We start from the raw sequence: 24,224 nt of genomic DNA, 5'->3' as shown, positions 1-24,224 counted from the left end.
GTGTGCCAAACGGCTAACCTGTACATCGATTTGCGGTTTTTCTTTGAAATTGGGGTCGAGCGGCTTCCACTATCGTGGACATCACATCGTGGTCCACGTTCCATTTGTTCGCACGTAACGTTTTGCCTCCTCCTTTTTGGTACGGACGGCTAAATAATGGAAATGCGCTCCCGCCATCTGTATTCCCTGATCAATATGACCTCGGTATCTTTAAAACAAGAGTGAATAGGCTGTTACTGAACCGGTGAGCTCCATCTAAGGCCCTGTCTTCACTTTCCATCAGGTGTGACTAGGGCCAATTGCCGATCAGTATAATAATAATAATAATAATCCAGTAAGTACCTAGACTTGGCTCACGAGATAACCGCCATGTGGGATGTTGATTCGACGATCATTGTCCCGATAGTCATTTCAGCGAACGGTCTCATAGCGAAGAGTCTCGACCAACACCTTGAGAGACTCTCGCTAGGTGGTTGGATCAAGGGTCAGATGCAGAAGGCGGTGATCTTGGACACGGCGCGGATAGTCCGCCGGTTCCTCTCTCTGCGGCCCTGACCACCGGCAGCTTGGGCCCTGCCCCGCTGCCGGCGGTACCCTAGGTTAGGTTTTTTATAATGTGTTTATATATTTTTTGTAATGTTTTGTAATTGTTTTTGTATTTTACTTTTATATGCATGTTATAAAACCCTAACCTAAGACTCAAAATAAATAAAGGAAATAATAATAAAATCCTGTATATAGGTACATTATAAGCTGTCGAGCGCTGACGTTCGACAATACAGTTGCCTACCTACCGCGAGATTCTGTAAGCACAACCATCTAGTACAGTTGTCAAAATTACGCGTACAATATTTTGCACAATACTCAGCCCAGTAAGTTCTACTTAAACAAAAATTTTACACAAATGTGTTCAAGCCGTGTCTCCGTGGTAACTTATTCCAACGAACTAACAGTCTCAGCGGAGACCTGGCTTAAAATAGCAAATGAAAATACATTATTTAACACAATTCACTGCCAGCGCGAGCAACGCGCAATAATACAGTTTTTCCCGTTTCTATTGAAAAGCACCTACGAACAGAGAAGCCGTCTAGGGGGTCGCTGGCAGTATGTGTTAATTCATAAGGGGTCATCCATTAATTACATCATCCGTTTAAGGGGGGGGGGGGGGGTCAAGAAAATGTGACAAGGGGGAGGGGGGGCACAAACTTTGTGACGTCACTTTAACTTATTTAAATGATTTATTCGCTGTACAGTTAAATAACAAGTATTTGGAACGATAATCGTTTTTATTCGTTTAATTTACTTTCCTGATCAGTTTTCGGTTAAAAAATTACTAATATTTCTCAAAAATATATTGATAAAATACTAATAAAACTTAATGCGATTTGCCGATTTCGTTGAAAAATGTGACGTCACACCAGGGGGGGAGGGGTTTGCCAAATGTGACCAAGTGTGACAAGGAGGGGGAGGGGTTAAAAAACCTCGAAATTCGAGTGACGTAATTAATGGATGAACCCTAATTTCGTATAACATTATTAATTATTACCTAGGTAATTACTATTTTTAATTATCTACAGGTTAGCTCACATTGTTTTTGACAGGCAACGCAAAGCCTTAACCATTGCATGTATATAGTTCCATGAGGATATTTAGAAATTCAACCCCCGGGGGGTGAAAATGGAGTCGAACTTTTTTAACGGCTCCTAACCGGCCGAAGTCGCGGACGGAGACTAAAACAATATTATAAGGTACCTGCACCAAAAAAGAACCATTGTTATTTTTTTTTTACGTTTCTTATGTTTAATATGTGTTGCTTAACTTCAAATTCGGGTAAATCCATTCGACCCTCTTAGCAAATATCCACCATATTTCTTAATACCAAAATCGCATAATCTGACAGATGGATTTACCCGAGTATTACCCGAGTTTGAAGTTAAGCGACTCGTATGAACTTGCAGTTCTGTTTATGGTACAGTCGCCATCAGATATATCGGAGCGGCCAAGGTGCTCACAAATATATGAATACGCCTCTATTGTTAAAGCGTTAGAGTGCGAGTTCAGATATTTTTGAGCACCTCGGCCGCTCCGATATATCTGATGGCGACTGTACTAGCGAACATGGATGCAAAATTTGAACCCAATGACACTTATAATAGTATGAAATTTTGAAAGTAGGCAAGCTTAAGTACCGGGCCCCCTTTGGTACCTAAGAGCTCATTCCCACTATGTCGGTCGGGACGATTTTTAATCGGGTGTCGTAGCGGCAGAACATTTTATATGAAGCTATTCACACACGAACGACAACGATTTTGTGTCGGATCCGACATAAAATATCGTGTGTTTTGTCAGCCCTCCGTCCGGAAAATAATCGTGTCGGCGGCGCTGTTCGCATGATGTCGGATGTTGGACCGACCCCGCCCGCGCCGCACCCCCTGTGCCTCCCGCGCGTCGCATCGCGTGTGGGGCCTGTCGTTAAAATGGCACCGACACCCGATTAAAAGTCGTCCCGACATCCGACAGTGGGAACGAGCTCTTATTCACATAAAGCAGGGACGTTCACATTTAAGGTCTGCGTAAACCGGCGGAGCGCAGCGCAGATCACCGAAGAGGATTTACTGCGCACAGCGCACACCGACGGGGTAAAATCCCCCGCGATACCGCGAGCGCCCGGGAAAAATGTCACTAACCCCCTTAAAAAGATGTTGAACTAAAAAAACGGGCCAAGTGCGAGACGGACTCGCGCACGAAGGGTTCCGCACCATTACACAAAAAAACGGCAAAAAAATCACGTTTGTTGTATGGGAGCAAACTTAAATATATTTTTTTCTGTTTTTAGTATTTGTTGTTATAGCGGCATCAGAAATACATCATCTGTGAAAATTTCAACTGTCTAGCTATCACGGTTCATGGGATACAGCCTGGTGACAGACAGACGGACGGACAGCGAAATCTTAGTGATAGGGTCCCGTTTTTACCCTTTGGGTACGGAAGCCTAAAAATAACCTATATTTATCATATCCCTTTCTTTTTTTAACCATCTAAAGGTCCTGGTATTCAAATCTTCCGAAGACAAATGCATTTTTGATTTTTAAGAAGACCTTTCTAAAGTCCTCCGGGTAGAGAATAGTATCTCCGACTAATATTGTACAGTATATTCACATGAACTTCTTCTTATAGTGTGTGTGTCAAGTAGCGCCGCTGTCGCCGGTGGCGGCCGCCTGCTATGGCTCCTCTTTAACGACGGCCTCTTTGTCGTGGTCGGTGTCGCCGTCGTAGAACTCGTTCTTGGGCTCCACCATCTTGTCGGACTCCTCTTGGCTGATGCGGATGTCGGGGTCCGGCTCGTCTTTGATCTTGTAGTCTTCGGGGAAGAAGTCACCTGGAACAGATCATTAGATATGCACATAAACGAATTTTATGGGTCTGCGGCTAACTCGGTTCTTATTAGTACCGCTACTTGACACCAGGCCCCTATTTCACCACGGTGACAGGTGCGACAACTGTCGACACCACTGTTACTGACGTCACAGGCCTCCATAGGCTACGGTAACCGCCTACCATCATACGGGCGGTGTGCTTGTTTGAAAAAAATTCCATTATATTGCCAATATTCTGTTTTGCCAATTTGCAATTTTCTGTAAATAATTAATTGTGTTTCAATGTGTGTATTTGTTTTTGTAAATGCTACCGTAGTGTGTAATAGCTAGTTTGTAAGCGATTTGGTTCAACTGTAATGCTTATAAATGTAATAAATAAATAAACAAAGTTCATAGAATAAAAAAGTACTTATTTTGCGAAGCTAATGACAATTGTCACAAGAAACACGAAATTCCGACACAACTTATTTCCTGTCAAGAATTACCAAAAATTCTTTTAAATCTTGTGACAATTGTGAGCGACTAAAAACACGTGTGTTTAAATCGTAAGATTAGTTTAATATTAATGAATATATTAATAAATGGGTACTCAGACAACGATATATATAATAGTTAAACAAATACTTAAATACATAGAAAACATCCATGACACAGGAACAAATATCTGTTCTCATAACACAAATAAATGCCCTTGCCAGGATTCGAACCTGGGACCATCGGCTTCACAGGCTTTTGTTTAACCATAGAGTAACTTATACTAGAGCGGTACTGTCATAGTAAATTTTGTAACCCCAGTAAATTCACTGCCATCTGTCGACACACTTTAAAACTAAAAATAAATATTTATAAAAATACGATAAAATGTATTTAAATATGGATAAATGATTTTTTTATTTGCATTAATTATTTTTATATGATTATGACCCATGTTCTTTCACTGGTATGCGTTAAAATTATAAATAACAAACGAAACAGTCAACGCCCTCTATACGAGTGTAGGCCAAAACGAGTGGCGCCATCTGATCGAGAATCAAATTTTCGTGATTTTCGAGGCACGTTTTTTCCTTAGACTGTATCCATCTATTACGGAGTTATATCTATCTTTTGTTTAACGGAGCCCACTAGGCCAGACAGGTCGTCAAAGTAACAGAAGAAAAAAAAGAAGTAGGAAAAGTAAAGTATGTCTCACGTAAGTTTAAATTCGATCAATGAATCTTCGTTGATATTGTAATTACCTGGCACATGTGACATCTGTACGGCGGGCGAGTGCTGGCACATCCTAAGATTGTCGTATGTGTACTTTGTTATAGCTTCCAAGTATTGTTTGCTGTTGGCGTTGTTCGTACTGAAAGTAAAAAGAAAAACATACAGAACTATCTTTTGCCCGTGACTTCGTCCGCGTGGAATGATGATGATGATTAGTAAAAACTATTCTATGTCCTCCCTGGGCCTCGAACTATCTTAAGAGTCCCCGGCAAACTCGGTCGAATTTCACCTTCCCATACAAACGTAGTTTCGTTCTCATTTTAAAAGTACTACCGCACAGAAACCCGAACTTTGACAGCGATTCAGGGACGAATCATGCTGTCCCTTTCCAATGTATGGCACTATCCCTTTCGGCTATTTAGGGCTGTCAAAATTCAAGTCATTGTCTTATCTGTGGTCGTGCACGCAAGTTGTGCCAATCCTAATAATTGCTCGGAGCAATGCTGAGCCGAACGGAGCCGAGTTTGCCCGAAAGGAGGAGTGTCTCCCCACTGATGTTACCTGCTAATCTCTGGATGTAGCTGGAAGTCAGGCGCGAACAGCTCCAAGTATTCCGTCAAAGGGAGCTCATTGGAGATGTTCTCGTCGACCAGAAGGGAGGTCTCGTACGTCCAGCAGCGAGCTACGTTTCGGAGTGTGTACCTGCAATATACACACGTGTTATAGGGTATTATCGCTCGGCAAGCGTGTAAATGTAGCATTAGCTTTACTAGAAGTGTTAAAAAAATTACGTTACGTACCTATAGTATGAATTTTCTCAAATGATTTTTAGGCCTGAGACCCTAATCCATTAAACAAAAGCCTTTGTTTTTTTATGAAGAGGCGTCTTAGTCGCGTGCCGAGCTCGTGTCAAAGCAACCATGTCGTTAAAAAGCAAGTTGCTTTAAGCAGCTATCGTGATAGTATTAAGGTTCAAAATGTAACAGCTCATTTTGAGATAACGAGTTTGGGTATATTACCCAAGGACGACCGACGACGACGAGGAGGACGATCGATTGCCTGTGTGGCCTCAGAATACAGAACTGGTACATAAATTTGAACCATATAAATAGGACGGTAAAATTTCTTTTTAAACGAGTTTGTTCCCGTTCAGTCAGTAGTAGTGGTAGCATTGGTAACCGCTGAACGCTGAACAAAACAAACAAAGGCTTTTGTTTAACAGATTAGGGTGTGACGTGTTCCCGTTCAGTCAGTAGTAGTGGTAGCATTGGTAACAGCTGAACGCTGAACAGAACAAACAAAGGCTTTTGTTTAACAGATTAGGGTGTGACGCGTAAAAATCATTTGAGAAAATTCATACTATGCGTGACACTTTCGGTGGAATTAATGATGATGAAACTTACCCGCCACCACCTACAACTAGCGTAGGCACGTTCAGGGTCTTCACAAAGTTAACGCACTCCCCATGGCCTTTAGTGGACAGAGAGAAACATCCCAACCGGTCGCCTGCCAGAGAATCTGCACCGCACTGTAGCACGATGGCCGTGGGACGGTAGAACTCATTTACGCTAGAAATCACTGGCTTGAATACCTGGAGACAATATTTCTTAATAGCAACTTAGATGGAATAAGAAACATATAGAAAATTCGAATTGAACTGTGGTGCTGGTGAGTCATACAATTATGGACTATTTGCTTTTATGTATGTTTGAGTATTTATTATTTATATTTTTAATCACTCCCTTCTTTGCGTCTCGATATCACGTGAACTGGTCTTCATTGATTGACTAAAAATAAATGTGATTTAAACGGTAAAATTGGCATATTTATTAAAAACTCACCATAACATAACTTTGGTCATCAATCCCTTCCTTCAGCGGCACATTCACCGAGTAATACCTCCCACTTTCAGCCCCAACCTCATACATGTCTCCAGTCCCAGGGAAAAAGTAGTTCCCATACTTATGGAAGCTGACAGTCATCACTCGGTCAGTCAGGTAGAATGCTTCCTGGACTCCGTCTCCATGGTGGACGTCTATGTCAATGTACAGTACTCTAGGATGGTATTTTAGGAGCTCTAATATTGCTATGACTATGTCGTTTACGTAGCAGAATCCTGGAATAATTAAAAGACAGGTTAGTAAAGGGTTGACAACAAAATATCATTGAACTCAGGAGTAATGAAAATATTTTTTTCTGTGGAATCTATACAATAATGTAAAATTGTCATTAGCCGGTGTTGCAGAATAGAGTTTATATAGGCAACATTTAAGAAAACTACTGGTTACCATAGCAATGTGTCAACATTCTTCTTGGACAAAATATAAAAGCATTCATTTGTACTTTCGCAGTTTTAATTCATAAAAATTACTTATTTGGACTCCAAGGCAAAAGTATATACTTTAACAGCCGGGTCCACACAGAGCGAGCATACGCGCGAGGCAATTTCCTCGCACACGGCGCTCGGGTGAGGCGGCGCGCGCGAGGCACGTCTACACTGGCCATTTTGTGCGCGAGGAAATTGCCTCGTGCGTATACTCGCTCTGTGTGTACCCGGCTATTGAAATATTTGCCATTAACAAGATGAAATATAATATTGCAGAATTTGACAAAAATATGCTTCAGTACCTTACCTACTTCAAATATGTAAAGTTTATAATTTTAAACTCATAGTTAATTTGATTTAACAGTCATCATTTCTATAGGTAAGCTACCTGAAAGGTGAAGTAATAAATAGCTGTGTTAAGAAAAGTAAGTAAACAAGTAGGCCAAGCAGCAGCATTAAGGAAAAATATTTAAAATCTCTGCATTTGAGAAAAATGTAACTTACCAGAAGGTTCAAACTTTTTAGCATGATGAAGACCACCAGACCAGTTAATGGCAATGTCGCAGGCATTATTGTTAAGCTTCATAGCACCTTCTAGAGATGCGCCTGTGTACATGGAGCAGAAATCGAACAGCCCGTCGAAGACTGGGCAATCGTCTCCAACATTGTAGTGGAGCAAGTCTTTTGAATAGCCTGAAATAAAAGTAATATAATATTTAAATAGTATATTTGAAACACTGTAGCTCAACTATGGTTTTTTAAGTATAAGCATAACAAGGTGGGAAAGAATGGAGGTTATGGAGGAGGCTTTTACCCCTAGACGGGGCACATAAAAAAGACATGAATATAGTTAGTTATAAACTAAAAATACATTGTTAAGTAGAAAAATAAAGCTGTAATAATAAAAATAAGCCAACAGGGCAGTTTGTGGAGAGCTGTTGGGGAGTAACGACCCCACGGACCCGAGTGCTCCTGGAGAGTTGGTTGGTGGAGACTTCTCAGCAATAGCCCAATCTTTTGACTAGCTAAACTTCAACACCATAACTGGCACTCTTCTCCACTGTATTTATAATAGCCCCTACACCAGCTGGGACCGGTTTACGGGTATCTATTTGTACCCGTGAATGGATTTTAGCTGGTGTAATACATTAACACCAAACTTGTCTTAAAGGGCGTCTGCGCTCTTGGCTTCGGCCCCACGCACGCCTTCCAAAGGTCCGGGACCTTATGGTCCCGAGATATGGTAAGATATACAAATAAATAATAATTGTGTTGTATGTAAACAATACTCACTCTGTATATTTTGCGGCGTAACATTGGACAGAAACTCTATGTAGTCCTCACTGTGAAACCGGCACATGTCATGAGCACTTGCCCTATACGGCTTGTATACCTGCATTTTCTTATGCAGCCCATACTTTAACACCAAACTATGCGTAACGGAAAGTCTATGGGGCTTCATCGGGTGCCCCGGCCCGTAGTGGAAGTTCCCCACGTCCGCATTGTAGAAATATGCAACCCTACGGCTACTCATATCGGATAAATAAATACGTACTCCTTCAAAATCAAAATAATGCCAAGAACTAAAGCGATCACTACTAAGCGTTTGGTTAGATGGATGTCACCTAGCATGCTTCAGGCATTTTTAGATTTGTAGAATTTTACAATACCCATTTCAATACTTAATTGTTTAGAGGTGTTATTTACATATAATTGCAGCAAAATAATAAACTGCACCTGCACTGAACCTGTGCCTACATATGACAGCCATGACAGTCTGACAGAAGTCAGAACAGATAAAGTAGACAAAACATCATCATTCAACTGCGTTCAAATTACAAAAAATCTATTTCCCTAGGCTTGAGTTGTAAGGTCTATGGAGCCCTTAATATATATATATATATATATATGTCTATGCTATAATCTAACTGTCATGTCATCATGTCAATTGTCAACCGAGTTGTCAACTTGCCGGTAAAAACGGCGTGCGTTATAAGTTAATTTTCAGTTTATTTTGCATTCTCTGCTCGCTATAACCAGGAAATCCTGCGCCAAACGCTAAAACCAACAAACAGTAGTAAGTACACTTTTAAATACTTGTACTAAAATACAACGACTGTCCAGTATTCTGAACAGCTGGGTAAATTTATTTCGTATTGGAACTCGGACAAACTATATGCTATCTATCGTAAATCATCATATTACGTAACGCTTGCAGTTTGCAAGTCATTTATCTACATTACCTTTAGTACAACAATGCAATAACTGTTTACCTTATACCTTTCTTTGTATACCGATTGCCGATTTTTATTATTTTAAACATTTCTACCTACATACTGCAGGTACACTACACTACACATAAACATCAAGTGTTCCATGGCAGTTATATTTTGTATATATTTTGACTAATTTAAGTCACAACAAGTTACAAGATAAAACCTACCATCTCGCCACCCTAATAAAAACTGTTACCTAAATTAATAACAACCAGTCTGGCCTAGTGGTTGAAGCCGATGGTCCTGGGTTCGAATACCGCTAAGGGCATTTATTTGTGTGATGAACACAAATATTTGTTTGTGTGTTGTAGATCTCCCCTAATATTTATTTATTTATTTATATTTTTTTTAATTCTAAGTTTGATTATAAATCTTCAGCAAAAATTTGTGAATTTTAGATTACATAGTTGTGCACAGGACTGCCTGGATGAGATTTTAGACTAAGCTTACTTACTTACTTACTGCTTACTGCTAGCCTTTTTCCGCAGACGTCTTGTCTGGTTGCCCTTGGCATAGGCCTCTCCCATATTCCTCCACGAGTCCCTGTCCAGAGCCTGTCTTCTCCAGAAGGCTCCAGCCACCTGCCTGAACTCGTCTTCCCATCTCATTTTTTGTCTTCCATCATTAGACTAAGCTACTCTGGCTTAATTATATAAATTTTACAAAAAATTAACTGAATATGACCCACAAGAAAAAGGATGTCGGAAGTCTGTAATAAAATTACTAAAATAGTAAAGTAGTGTGACTAGGTCACACCAAATGGAGAAAACTTACCAAGTGCGAGTCGGACTCCATACCATTACGCAGAAAACGCTTGTATGGGAATATCCTCCTACCCACCTCAATATTAATTTTATTCTATTTTTAGTATTTATTGTTATAGCGGCAACAGAAATACATCATCTTTGAAAATTTCAACTGTCCAGCTATCACAGTTCATGAGATACAGCATGATGACAGCAAAGTCTTAGTAACAGGGTCCCATTTTTACCCTTTGGGTATGCAACCCTTAAAATTGTAGAAACAAGTGCTTATGGAACTTGAGTTTCATCGGTATCCTACCGGCCAGTTGCCAATACTTTTAAACTAGTTTCCAGGGTAACCTTAAAAATTCGTTTTCTGAGGAGCCCCTCTGTAGTCCCTTAAGAAAATTAGAGATTAATCCCCTAGTTAGAAGTAAGCGTCTGTCCCTAAAACAAGGTCCCTAAAAGGGCCCACTGACTATCAGTCCGCCGGACGATATCGGCCTGTCACTTAGAACAAAAATTTGACAGTTCCGAACAAATGACAGGCCGATATCGTCCGGCGAACTGATAGTCAGTGGGCCCCTTTAAACAATTAATGTAATATATGTAAGTTGTGGTAGTGTAGAATAGTTAAAAACTATGATCTACACTAGGTTTTTAAATAGAGAACAAGTTATGGAATAGTTTTCTGTGTTGCAAACATTGTGTTTTGCACTTATCATGTATTGTTAACCTTGAAGTAACTGATTACATTTTATTGCATAATCTAAATGAAAGTTTATTTTTCTTAGCCTACAGTATCACACTGCTGGGTGAACCCCTTGATCTCCACAAATGATATACAAATGAAAATATGTTTGAACGAACTTTAAAACATATACAGTTACATTAATATATTGCTTAAGAGGATAGTGGACAACCAATTCTCCATACAAACATAGCCCTGAAAATATTTCTTCAATTCTAAATATTTTATTATTATAAGTATTGGGAGCGAAAATCAAATTCTATACAATTTTTTTAATGCTCCTAACTCTTATAATTTATAATAATTTAAAATTCGAAAAAAAAAAACAAAGGGGAATAGCTGTGTGTGTGACATACATTAAATTGTGTCAACATATTTTTAATAATGAGTAAAATGTTATATCCAAGGAGGAAAATGAAGACTATGTGTGTATGGAAAGGCGATTTTTTGTGGCCTTCGACTTTCGTCTCAAAGCACAGAAAAGTATACGGCACATTTGTGGCTCTACAAATTTAATAATACCACTTTGTTGTGCAAGATTTATTTTACGGGTAACACAATTTGCAAATGATACAGCAAAAAATCTCCATATGGCATCAGGATCTACTTAAAAACTACTACTACTAAGAATTATTTAAAAAATATATGTAAAACCTAGTTCAAAATTTGAACAAAAAAGTGGCCAAAATATTCCATTCACGATTCGGAGTGTAGCAAAAAAAAAGTTTTTGTTTTCTCCGTGTAGAACCCAAATCTCAATAAAATTCAACTCCCTACCTGTTTATAGTGTTTATATGGTTTTTCTCTACGATGGTTAGTTAGACAGATAATGCACTAAGTACAATTTAGTTACTGTAGTCGGTCAGACTAAACAATGAGTGACAATGGCACTAACCGCTCGCATCGACTCTCGACCGACGCCCACCTGAAAGCGTAATGATCAAAACTGTGCGGGCAGGCGGGCACACAAGTGCTTCTAACGTTTTCATTTGACTTTTTTTTCTTATTTGGCTTTTACTCCCTGCAATTTTGCACAGGGTGAATTTGCCAATGTCGGTTTTTGACTTTCACACGTGAGGAGAACGTTCGGTATTCTTGGGAGGATGTGGTTGGGCTTGCTCAAAAACTCCCGCTTCGGCGCAGCTGGGGTTGACATATGAAATAAAACCGGACAAGTGCGAGTCGCACTCGCCCACCGAGGGTTCCGTACTTTTTAGTATTTGTTGTTATAGCGGCAACAAGTTCATGAGATGCAGCCTGGTGACAGACAGACGGACAGCCGAGTCTTAGTAATAGGGTCCCGTTTTTACCCTTTGGGTACGGAACCCTAAAAATGAATAGGTACCCTGACAAAAAAAAAGTCCGGTCGTCCAAAAAATCCTGACATTTATATAGTATAGAGGCGTATTGTCAAAGTAAGTCAAGTAAATTTACTGCCATCTTTCGACACAGGATTAAAACTTGTAGAACGCCATTTGACTTTGATCCTTATTTTTTCACTGATATGTGTTAAAATTGTTAAATATCAAACCGTGTCGCCATCTACACGAGTATAGGCCAAAGGTATAGTGCCATCTTTTCGAACATACATTTTTCTTGATTTTCGCAGGCACATTTTATTCTTAGACTTTATTTATCTTATACGGAGTTATACAAGTACAATATAATAACGCGTTTAGGGCGCTGATGGGGCTGCCGCGATATTGCAGCGCGTCAGGGATGTTTGCGGAGGCGCATGTGGCGTGTTTTAAAGCTATGCGCCTGCGAGCCGCATAAACATTAAATAACAGATTTAAAAAAAAATTAACTGATCGGTTTATATGTTTCTGCAGGTATTAGGGTATAACAAAACACAATTTTTAATAAGACACCATGACAATTAGTTACAAAACTTACAAAGTAAATAAATTGATGCCTGTCGATGAACCACTTAAAAATATAGTCGTAGTAGTGTAGTAATATAATATAGAAAAGGAGTCGGGGTATTGGCTGAACGCGCTCCCATCGCGCAATCTCGGCACTGCGTTAGAGCCAAATGCTCTGCAAATCGCGGTTTGCCTTCGTCTGGGCATGAAAATTTGTGAGGCCCATACGTGCAGTCGCTGCGCCCAACCGGTGGACACTAGGACGGCATGGCCTGCACTGCAGGATGAGCGCTGGTCGTTTCTACAGGCATTCCACCCTGAATGATTTAATCCGCCGCGCCTTCAGCACCGCCGGTCTTCCCGCGACGTTGGAGCCGTGGCGGCTGACGGCAAGAGACCTGACGGCTGCACTCTCGTGCCATGGAGCCTGGGTCGCCCCTTGGCGTGGGACGCTACCTGCGTCGACACGCTGGCCCCGTCCCACGTGGAGGGGTCTGCTCGGAAGCCTGGGACGGCCGCGGACCAGGCACAGACACTAAAGCGCCGCAAGTATGCCTGCTTAACGAACGAATACGATTTTGCGGCGCTTGCGGTGGAAACGTTGGGTCCGTGGTCAACCGACACCAAAAAGTTTGTTAAAGAGGTGTCGGTTCGACTAGTAGGCGTCTCAGGTGACCATAGGGCGGGCTCCTTCTTTGCGCAGAGGCTGGGCCTGGCGATTCAGAGGGGGAATGGCGCCAGCATTTTGGGGAGTTTCCCGGAAGCGGGGGACTTAAAGGAAATTTTCTATATTTAGTTTTTAATTTGTATTGTTTTAGTTTTAGCTTGTCTAGGTTTAATTAGTAATAAGTTTTAATTTTTTTTTTATGTATTGTACTTATTTAATGTGGGTTTACTTAAATGATAAATGCCCTCGCCATAATGAGACTGAGTGGGTTTGAAAATTTAGCACAAATGAAAGTTCTATGTTCCAAATCATCTCCAGCAATACTTCATCAATTATAACTCAACATTTCATCCCAAACAGTTCATTTTTATCCAGATATTAATTTCAAATACAGCACACGAGCACTTTTTAGCACAACACTACGCCTAGCGCACTGAAACTGGTTACACTCATAAACAACACTGGACATGGTATAAAGCTAGCATTTCACTCCCAACCGGTCACTAGAGCTCTCGCGTTCTCAATTTAAAATTATACATTTTTTAAATTGTCTATTCCAAATTCTTTTTTTTTTTTTTTCAAAATGTTTCGGATACTGAGATGTTCGTTGATTTTTTTGATAGCGGTCAGCATGGTCAATTTTAGGGTATTCACGAGAGCCATGTCGACGGTGTCCAAGTCGTTCAGCGCCCACGGCGTCGTCTCCGATGTCATCCCGGTGGCTCCAGGGGCTCTTGCTGTCGTAAGTATTTTAATTTTTTTAATTATATATAGTCTGACATACTCACTGATGTGCAGTCGGAAAATCTCGAAAATTGACGTTTTTATATGGGAATATTTCGAATATTCCGTTTTCAAATCTGTGGCCCTAGTGAAAAAGGGTACAAGTCTCGCGCAGCTTATTAGGTATAGTTTGTCAGAGGACTGTCTCATTTCAAACATACAGAGAGAATCATACTATCTTTGTCTTACACTAGTACTAGCACCCAAAATAAAATAATGAGTATAGTTTTTTTTGTTCTTATTTACTGACAATTTGGTTTGACCAACTATACAAATAAGTGTTACGTGGAACTTACGCCCTTTTACAACTGCGCTGCCCGAGACTTTTTCACTTTACCCTTTTTCACTAGGGTCACATAAATTAAAGTTATGATTCTTTTCTGGGATTTCCGAGAACTTCCCAAGTTGCACATCTTCCATCTTAAGAGATTTTGAATTTCGTGCCTTCTACTTACAAAGGGTGGAAAAATTGCCTCCAATGCGGCAATCGAACATGGGCGGCGTCCCGGCGGCAGGCAATTGTTTTTATTTTACCAATAATAATAATGCGAGGCTTTAGGAGTTACATACTAGGTACCCAACGAGGGAACAAATCAAATTATTTTATGAAATATTTTTGATTTGTTCTTTTCAGTATTCACACTATTATATATAAATCATAAACTCATTTATTTCAGCTAAAGGTTACAGACATTCCAGGGGTCTCCGCACTAGGCAGTGACTGAAACAGATACCATACACAAAAGAAAAAGTTACCCGGTGGCTGAGGCGGGAAACGAACCCGCGTCTTCAGCTCCGCCTAGCTTATAAATCGCATGTGCAGTTCTTGCATGAAAAACATCGTTTAAATAAATAAACTTATTCCTTTGAACAGGAATAAGTTCAATGAACAAGAACAAGATAAACAATTGCATGACATTTCTAGTGCCATTACTGCACATGTTGTCACGTGTTGTGTGTTGTGTGATTACGGCAGATTTACGCGGCTAACGTCCTGACCACCCGGTACCCGGTACCCGTCCCAAACTCTCTGGTGCCTAAAGTGGTGGTGGTGGTGGCTAGGCGCCTTTGCTCAACTCTGGGCGAGCAGTGTGTGCTAGCAAAATACGAATTCTTTACTCTCATTGTTTCATTCATTGCTTGGCTATATATACTTAATTACAAACTCCAAGCGTTGGGGGCAATTTTTCCCAGGCTATCGTGCCTTAATGTTTATAAGGTTCAGATCTTCAGATCAAGTTGAAGCAGGTTAAAAACTGGATATCTACTGGATGTTTATTAATTAGACCTTTATCCATATCCATAATTAAATAACCGTTTTACCGTTATGTCTCATGGGTCACTCTTTTAAACAATGATTTTATATGATTTTTTATGATTTTTTTATTGCATGCATTTTCGAACGTGCATTTTTGTTATATATATTTTCACCGTTTTTATTTTTATTTTGGGTAACTCAAAAGTATTTTTCTATTGTCTCCTGGCTAACGGGACGGAATAACAAGAAAAAAACCTCCAGGTCTATGTTTTAAGTTTGTTGAGTATACATTGTACAGTCGCCATCAGATATATCGGAGCGGCAGAGGTGCTCACAAAATATCTGAACACGCATGCGTTCAGATATTTGTGAGTACCACGGCCGCTCCGATATATCTGATGGCGAATGGCGAGTGTACTACAAATTCATTTGTGTATGTGACTGTTTGTATTCTAAATAAATTAAAAAAATAGGTATATAGTTCTTGTTCATAAATCTATCTGTTAAATATTCACGGAAACGTACGAACGTGTCTTGCTATTTCAGTCTCTGTACAAAAAGTACTGACGTTGACTGAAGCAGTATGACAAATACGAACGTTTCCGAGAAAATACGATGGAAAACAATTATGCGCTACATCTGTACTTGTACATTTTGTTGTTTTAAATAACGGCTGAAGTTCGATTATTCGAACCATAAAATTCGATTCGACAATTGGGAACATTCACAAAAGTTTATGTTATGGTAAATTTTCCGTATTAAATGTGTATACGTTTCCTGATTAAAGTATTATTGATGTTTCAGTACAATAACATTTTCTATGAATTAAAACTTAACAACCGTAACGTTCGTTGTTATCATTTAGAATCAAATCACAGTTTACACGTACGCATATTAACTTGTATAAACAATCGTTGCGTCGTCGGTGCAATCGTAAATGACCGCTTGTGGTTGCAGGTACAGTAATAATTACGAATGACGTTGCAATAACCAGCAGTATTAGCGGTAGATTTAATCAGTAATCGGAAATGTATAGTCTGTCAAACCATTTCCGTCAGTAAAAAAGGGCGGCAAATTTAAAAAATGTAGGCGCGAAGTGTTATCCTCCTATAGATAATTTGAATTTCGCGCCTTTTTCTAGTGACAAACTTGTTTGACGGGCTATATTTTCTGTTAGAATATATGCTTTTTAGCAGAAATTATTGTATTTAAAAACCGGACCTGGGCAAGTTGGGCTTCCGCCTTTAAACAAGGTTTAGACTAGCAAGAATTTTCATGCAATTTTCATTACCTTGATGCGGTATCTACACATAAACATATAACATGTTATGGTAATGTAGTGCCATCGACCACCTCAATGTAGGCAGCGCTCATATTATTACATATAAACCTTAAAACCACCACGATATAGCCGCTATTTAAACGACATCGTTGCTTTGGCACGCGCTCAGACACAGCCCACCGCTCGCATAAATAAAACAATGGTTTTTTTTAACAGATTAGGGTCTAGGCATAAAAACCATTTGAGAAGATTCATACTATATTGTTTATTGTTAGTACCAGTGTAATAGCTGTTATCAATTCGTCAAATTACAGCATTTCCATCGCACCTCGTTATACAGAATGAAAAGCCAATTGTGGTGATTATTTACGTATTCTGTAACAAGTACACCAATCAAAATTAATGACATGTAGTTTTAACCTATTTATATTACGAATGTCGCTTGTCGAGTCTGTTGGGCTATGATATATAAACTTGATTAATAATTATAATAACACGTATAAAGAGGGAATAGAATGTAGCGGCTGCAGGGCTGCACACATTGAAAAATGTTCTATCTAAACTAAATGATACTTACATCATCTAAAGCAGTGGTTCCCAAAGTTGACTGGGCTGCGACCCACCTAACAAAAACTGCCATTTTCGGCACCCAACTCTTCGCCGTCTTAAAAGGGGCATAAAATATTACCTATTGGCTACGCTCAGATTTCCTAGTAGGTTCAGGGCCTACTTAATATTCCATTCCATTGGTGGGTCGCGAACCATAGTTTGGGAAATGCTGATCTAGGGTTCTCTTTTTGAATTTATTACCTATATTAAATGATATAGGAATATCTTACACAAATTTGACCTAGTTCTACAGAAAGCTCTAGCTTTGTGTTGTGGGCACTAGACGAAGATAAAATAATAATTATACTTACCTAAGTTTTTTTTTCTTTAGGAAACAAACAATCATATACGAATTTATTTTAACTTATACGATGATCTATACTTCCATTGAATATAAAATAGTATAATAATAATAACAAGTCAAAATAGATATATAAATACGTACCTAGAAAAGCATCCATAACTCAGAAACAAATATTTGTGATAAACACACAAATATATTCAACGTCCTATTAATATAAACCATATTCTTACTTTTAACACTCCCTTTGTTTATGTCCTTGCTAAGTTTATGAAAGATTTTAATATCAAGCTCTAGCTCCTTTCAAAAGTTCTTACCTGTTTGTTTATTCAAACTTTCCCCTAAGGTTCCCTTAAAAAAAAAAACAATTATGATCCTGTCAGTTGGCTCTTTACTTTCTATAGTTCCTATTAATCCTATTGGTTTTTCTGGACGCCCCTTTTTTCCTATTTTTATTTCTATAGAAGTTTAGATTCTTCAACCGATCAAGCATCTACAGGGACTGGATCAAGATCTGATACTGATATTCTGCTCTCACAACCTTGATGCTGGCAAAATTGTCCCATTGCCATAAGAACCAAGAACTGTCGGTTGCATAAAAGAAACAATGCCTTTTGTTTTCAAATTACGGTTTGAGTCGACAAAATCACCTCGGAAAATTCCAACTTTTAACGATTGTTTCAGGTGAAATACCCCAGCGGAGCGGTCGTAAGCGAAGGCAATGTGCTCACTCCCACTCAGGTTAAGGACATCCCGCAAATCAGCTGGAACGCCAGCCCGGACAAATACTACACCGTCGCCATGACTGGTGAGTCTATAAATTATCGCTCTAAATATCGACATGAGCAAAAGCAAACTGTAAACGGCGTGATGGACTCAAAAAAGTTGACGCTGTCACGAATATCTCGACCACTTGTCGATCTCGTTTGGGCCGGCGCTGGCGCTTGTTTCCACCGGTGTCGCTTACGCTAACAAGCCAATTACGGTGCAACCAATTTGGCAATTCACGAAGGGATGGACGGTGATTGGATAATGGGATTAATATGTGAACTACTGTTGATTTGGTTATGAGTTAGGGTGTTGGTTAACAACGGTTACGAACTTTGTTGTGTCTGTGCATTAAAATGCTTAACCCAGACATAAAACAAGTTTCGTGTTTTTGTATTTCAATGTATTTCAATACTTAACTGAAACTTATCATCGACTACCGAGATTTTGCAGTGTTTTGTTCAGAATGAATTACACCCTTGTGCCCCTGTAAGTCACCCCTGTAATTTCAGGTATAATTTTTTAAATGATCAAAACTCGGTGATTTCATATTACTCATGCACGTATTCTGTAGTTCTAAAGAATCTTTATAGCTACACACGGTCACCTTCAGCACAAAAAAGTGAAGTCCTAACGTTCATCGAAAATTAATGGTCTGGGAGAAGTCTTCTTTCTTCATCGCCATTATAAAAAGCCTACATACGTCCCACATTGTACGAGATTCCTGGTTACTTCTTTTTCAGACCCTGACGCGCCATCCCGCGTGGAGCCCAAGTTCCGCGAATGGCACCACTGGCTGGTCGGCAACGTGCCCGGCAATAATGTTGCTGCCGGCGAGACGCTGTCCGCGTACGTGGGCTCCGGGCCCCCGCAGGTCGGTACCCGTCCCGAAGTTCAGCTACTGAAATCCGTCATGTCCTGAAAAGACCATGCGTCAATATGGTCCAAAAAACCAACAGGGTTGAGAGGGGGTCCCTTTGTTTGTCATAATTATTGAAAGTCATAATGTTGCAACATTTTCGTAAGGTTATCCTGTAGATAGGTTTGTTTTATGGCAATCCTGAAAAGTTACGCGTTTCTGAAAAACAAAAAAACAAATTATGACTAACGAAAATGCGGACAAACAATACATTATGACTTAAAACTCTATGGGAAACAATAGAGACCCGGTTCTGAGTAATTTCGTTAAAAAGGTATTCACTCGTATGCCTAAATTAAGGACGCTAAGTACGAACAATTCCATTCATTGACCCGCCTGTTCCTATCTTTATCGGACGCGCATAATTATATTGCTGCCCCGTCGACAATCTAACCCAGAACCTATCCGCAGGGCACCGGCCTTCACCGCTACGTGTTCCTGGTGTACCAGCAGCCCGGCAAGCTCAACTTCGACGAACCCAGACTACCTAACACGTAAGCATGTAGAGTCGTACCATGCTAACTCTACTTGGCATTTTATAAGACAAAGTGTGGTAAATCACCATATATACGTCACATTTCTATGAAATTATGACACTTATAATGGCACTCCACACTTTGTTTTGTCGAAGTGGAGTTAGCTTAGATGGAATATACCAATGTTGCCAAGACAAAACCTAAAGGCTCGCACTGTCAAAAAGTTATTAGATCTCATGTAGAGAGCTTCTAACTATAATACAAGCCGTAACTTCACAAACTCTACACCTTAGTCAAAATACATGTGGCTTTGCCGTTTCGTTAGTCAGGGGGGGGGGGGGTTAGAAAACATGGTACCATTTACTTTTTTTCGAAAAGCATCAACTTTTGGGTTATTTCGACTCAGAATCACGAGTACTATCACGAGTACACGAGACAGACAGAGACAAGAAATGCCCCCAGTTTTTCATACAAATTTTGGGTGTCAGTTTTGTAAATGCCCATACAAGATGTATGTGAAAATGCGTTACAAAACTGACATTTTTTGGGACATAGTAGAAATAACTCAAAAGTTGATGGATTTTCGAAAAAAAGTTAATGGTACACTTTTGAGTGAAAATTCCCTATTATAAGAACTATTGTGTAACAAAACAATAATCAACACTGAATACATTTTTCACATTACGCTATGGAATTAAATTTTTTTATGTTTAATAAGTCCACTATCGACATCATATCCCGAGAATTTAGTTTAGGTATCTGGTATAATCCAAACCCAAGTTATGAGGGTTCAAAATAACGACGAAGCGCTTTGAGAAAAGGTAGGTAGTGCCCTTACGCTTCGCTTGGCTCGTCTTGGCTCGATTACATTTTCCAATCGAAAATACGCCTCTCACACCGCAAAAAAATTTCGTGATTTATTTGTTTCGTGATTTCGCGATTTGCCTTGTTTGGTCAAATACCCCATAATAATAATATTGTCTCCGAAATGATTGTCAAAATTAACTTTTTTTTTAATTCGAACTTACGAATTTTTAAATTATGAGTTATACCTAGAGTATAATTATTATAATTAATTATATTAATGATTATTACCTATATTATTAATCAATTTTTATATTCAATATTTTTTTGTAAATAACGGACATGTAATATTAATATTATACAATAAATGATTATGATTATGATTACGTTTACGTTTATGTAAGTAAATAACAATCTTGCATATCAGTCTATTTGTCGGTTTTTGTACACAGTAAAACAAATACAATTTATAGCTGTCCACGTCTGGTAGGTACAACATTGTCAGTTGACATAGCATGACTGTTTCTTGTACAATCAGCATCAAATAGATAGTGACGGCCAACGTGGCCAAATATACAGGAACACATCCATAATTCTATAGTAACAAAGGTGTGTTACGATGTATTTACATTGGCGTATGCTAAAATTCAGTCAGCATCAGTCAGACTATAGATAAAAAAGCTGCCATCTTGAATTTCTTTAATTTTGGTATACTTAATCATGAACAAGTTTGGGAACAAATCAAATTATTGTATTAAATACTTTGATTTGTTTTTTTTTCCTCACTTTTTCTTTAATATATGACATCTTTTACAGTTTTTAATACTTGATCATTTTAAAAATTTATACTGAGTCCTGATTCGAAAGGCTCCTTAATAGGAACTCGATGTCAAAATTAAAAACGGCCGCCATCTTGATTTTTGCTCTAATCATGATAAAAATTGATATCTGAGGATACGATAGCTTTTTAAGTTGTATATCGGGACTCAAACTGCGATTGCTGCTTTGTGTTGAGAAATCTACAATTTGTCAATGTTTCCAGATCCGGTGACAACCGCGGAGGATTCTCCATCCAGAAGTTCGCGACCAAGTACGGGCTAGGCGCCCCCGTAGCCGGCAACTTTTACCAGGCCGAGTGGGACTCCTACGTGCCCATCCTGTACAAGCAGCTGGGCGCCTAAGGAGGAGGCTTGGATCTTAACAACTCTAACTTAACACATTCGCGGACGGGCTTAGTGACGTCACGTGTGTCAAAAGAAACAAAAAACTACGCGAATGTGTAAACATGGTTAACACGTTTTTGGGTGGTGGAATGTATTGAAAGTAATCTAATCTTAAAAAATGTTTCGTTGGTTTGAATTTTGAGCACTACAGACGCATTTGGATGTCTGTAGTTCTGAATTTCGATTTGGATAACTGAATTTGTTTATGATAGACATTCAATGCCGGATTTCAGTCTTCAGTGGCCATTAAATAAACTTAAATCATAAATTTGATTCTTGGATTTTACGTGCGCCTATGGGCATTTTCTTTTAACTTATACTTTAATGGGCGTCTTAAGTTGACGTCTATCTGTCACTTTCCTGACAAATTGTTTGACATTGACCGTCAGTTTAGTGACGATTGCTAACCGGCCGTTAACCTTCTCGACGCAGTGTCAAACACAAAAGCTGTCACTCGGACGCCACGCCGCCGAAATGTCTAAACCATGTTTAAACCGAAATTGTACTTTATGCGAATGTACGTAGGTCTATGTTGCTCTGTGGACTTTGACGGATTAATTGGTCTTTGGCGTTGGACCTACTCTGCCGATATATCCGTCATTGGCGTCCAAAAGGTTAATGGCACACAGTTGAGTTGAAACGCCCTATGATGCTGAATTAACCGAGCGAAGCGAGTTGGGCTGTTTTAAACAAGTATGTTTGATTATAAAAACATGTTGGCAGCTCCATATTTTAAAGACGATTTTGCAAATAATTAAACATAATTACAATTACCAACCACAAACGTGTTATTAGCGAGACTTAAGGCATATAGAACTTAAGGGCAATTTTTATTAGTTACTGCATTCTTAAGATTAAAAACAATAATTAGTGTTTAACGTTGATTTAATTCAGAGCTTCCAAGTCTATAGGGTGGCCAAAAAATAAGTGGATTCCCGTTGCCAGGGAGATGGAACATGGAACAACCAAAACGTATGAAACAGCCAAATTTTTTTTCGCGATTTCGGGGACCAACCCCGAATACCCCATAGTAAAAGTTGCTCAGTATAATCCCAAAACCTTCCTAGCAACAGGAATGCACTTATTTTTTGCCAGCCTGTATTAACTAAAATTGTAAATCATTGGCAAAATAATAACTTAAAGTTAAACTAGAATCGGCTGGAACGAATTCTGCAAGTTTTTGTTAAGATCCAAAATAGTTTTTAAGCGTTCTCAGACATTTATTTGCGCATTTATTTCCTTACATGACACTTGTAAGTGGAGTGGAGCTACTTTTAAAACATTCAATTCATTCAATGTTAGTTTTGTCATTGTGGCATCATCACATCACTGTGGAGTGGATGTGTAAATGCATGTTGGTTTATCCTAGATACAAGAGTTTTGTGATCACACGTATGCATACTCCTGTTCTGGGGTAATGGCAATAAATAATTAACACTGAATATATTTTTTTTCTACTCATTTCATCCGCTGTGACCAACTATTCACATTCCTTAAGACTTCTACATACCTTGCAACAAATTGCATGCGATTTTAGATAATTGCTGACTACGCTAAGGAGCAGCTAATTCAATCTCTCTACCAAATAAAGTAAGTATAAGTTCGCCTTTGTCGCCTTGTTCGCCTAACCTATACCATATTTTTGTGTTTTGTACAATTAAGACTTTTTACATACAAATGCCGCAAGGTATTGCAAATATAAAATATAATTAGGTGGGTACCATAAATGTTTTAGCATTGTTATTAATATTACCTAACTAATTATAAGTGCTTATTTTCTGCTACTTTGTTAATAAAATAACACCTTAACTACGACATTACGTGTAGTTTAAAAAATTTAAAGATCAGTGATTTTGTATTAGTGTTGGATTAGACTCGAGTCCTTTGAGTCTGCTAGACTCGACTGTGTTTTTCACTCATATATGTAATTAAGTCGAAACTCGAGTTCATTTCAACTTATTAAAGACCCGAGTGTTGTAGGAACTTGAGTCCCATTCAGAGAACTCTCATATTACTCGTTCATCACTCATTAGTTAAATTATTCAATCATTTCAAGACAAGTAAGACTGAGTACAATTGCGGCAAATAATCTATCATATTTTTTCAGATATATATATTTGTATATATTTTTTAATAATTTCTCAAAAACGGCTCCAGCGATTTCGATATAGGGGCAATTTAAATTTACAATATAGGGGCGTATGAAAACGACAATTCATTTTGAAAATAATTCGTTTGGCCGAGTTTTCGCGGTAGCACAGATTATATAATAGTTCTGCGGTAGCCCGGTGGGTACTAAATTGTAAAGTAATGATGCAATTTAATTTTTAAACCAGAGGCTGACGAGGCAGAAAAATCCATCCATATAGGTTTTGTTCTTGGTAAGATTCGATTTGGAGTGTTATGTAAATAAGAAATACAATCGAATTTAAACTGTTGTGAGACATACTAACATTAAATCATTTTACGGTTTAGACTCACTTGTTTACGTTTGTGTACGCAATACACGGTCGTCGTGAACGCTGCTCGCACTATTAGTGCTTGAGAAAGGAGACCTAGGCTCTCCGAAACATGTCGCGCGAGTGACTAA

At 39.0% G+C, this 24,224-nt stretch overlaps 2 protein-coding genes across 3 annotated transcripts; one reads left to right on the top strand and one right to left on the bottom strand.

The window, feature by feature from the left end:
* Positions 1–2,123: 2,123 nt before the first annotated feature.
* LOC134750095 (histone deacetylase 3) lies at positions 2,124–8,625 on the bottom strand. The gene is made up of 7 exons (XM_063685188.1): positions 8,203–8,625; positions 7,414–7,602; positions 6,425–6,699; positions 5,987–6,174; positions 5,145–5,285; positions 4,613–4,722; positions 2,124–3,379 (listed from the first exon to the last, which is right to left on the bottom strand). The coding sequence occupies exons 1-7, from the start codon at positions 8,441–8,443 to the stop codon at positions 3,222–3,224; spliced, it is 1,302 nt and encodes a 433-aa protein (XP_063541258.1). The 5' UTR covers positions 8,444–8,625; the 3' UTR covers positions 2,124–3,221.
* A 220-nt stretch (positions 8,626–8,845) lies between these two features.
* LOC134750096 (protein D2-like) lies at positions 8,846–23,076 on the top strand. 2 transcript variants are annotated; one of them, XM_063685190.1, is made up of 6 exons: positions 8,846–8,986; positions 13,857–13,953; positions 18,129–18,252; positions 18,956–19,086; positions 19,543–19,625; positions 21,454–23,076. In XM_063685190.1, exons 2-6 carry the CDS (start codon positions 13,873–13,875, stop codon positions 21,590–21,592), a joined length of 558 nt encoding a protein of 185 aa, XP_063541260.1. In that variant the 5' UTR covers positions 8,846–8,986; positions 13,857–13,872; the 3' UTR covers positions 21,593–23,076. The 2 variants fall into 2 exon arrangements, with proteins under 2 accessions (XP_063541260.1, XP_063541259.1); XM_063685189.1 differs by lacking the exon at positions 8,846–8,986 and having other exon boundaries at positions 13,715–13,953.
* Positions 23,077–24,224: the final 1,148 nt, after the last annotated feature.

Source organism: Cydia strobilella, chromosome 19 (genome assembly GCF_947568885.1).
Source record: "Cydia strobilella chromosome 19, ilCydStro3.1, whole genome shotgun sequence".
Taxonomy (NCBI): Eukaryota; Metazoa; Arthropoda; class Insecta; order Lepidoptera; family Tortricidae; genus Cydia; species Cydia strobilella.
The sequence above is the reverse complement of the archived record's forward strand: the minus strand, read 5'-3'. Positions and strand labels throughout refer to the sequence as shown.

Coding starts and splice junctions, on each gene's coding strand:
- LOC134750096 (XM_063685189.1), top strand. CDS start 13,795: ATGTTTCGGATACTGAGATGTTCGTTGATTTTTTTGATAGCGGTCAGC. Junction 18,253..18,955: donor CTACACCGTCGCCATGACTG/GTGAGTCTATAA, acceptor CTTCTTTTTCAG/ACCCTGACGCGCCATCCCGC. Junction 19,626..21,453: donor GAACCCAGACTACCTAACAC/GTAAGCATGTAG, acceptor CAATGTTTCCAG/ATCCGGTGACAACCGCGGAG.
- LOC134750095 (XM_063685188.1), bottom strand. CDS start 8,443: ATGAGTAGCCGTAGGGTTGCATATTTCTACAATGCGGACGTGGGGAAC. Junction 6,700..7,413: donor TAAAAAGTTTGAACCTTCTG/GTAAGTTACATT, acceptor TAATTATTCCAG/GATTCTGCTACGTAAACGAC. Junction 6,175..6,424: donor ATGACCAAAGTTATGTTATG/GTGAGTTTTTAA, acceptor TATTGTCTCCAG/GTATTCAAGCCAGTGATTTC.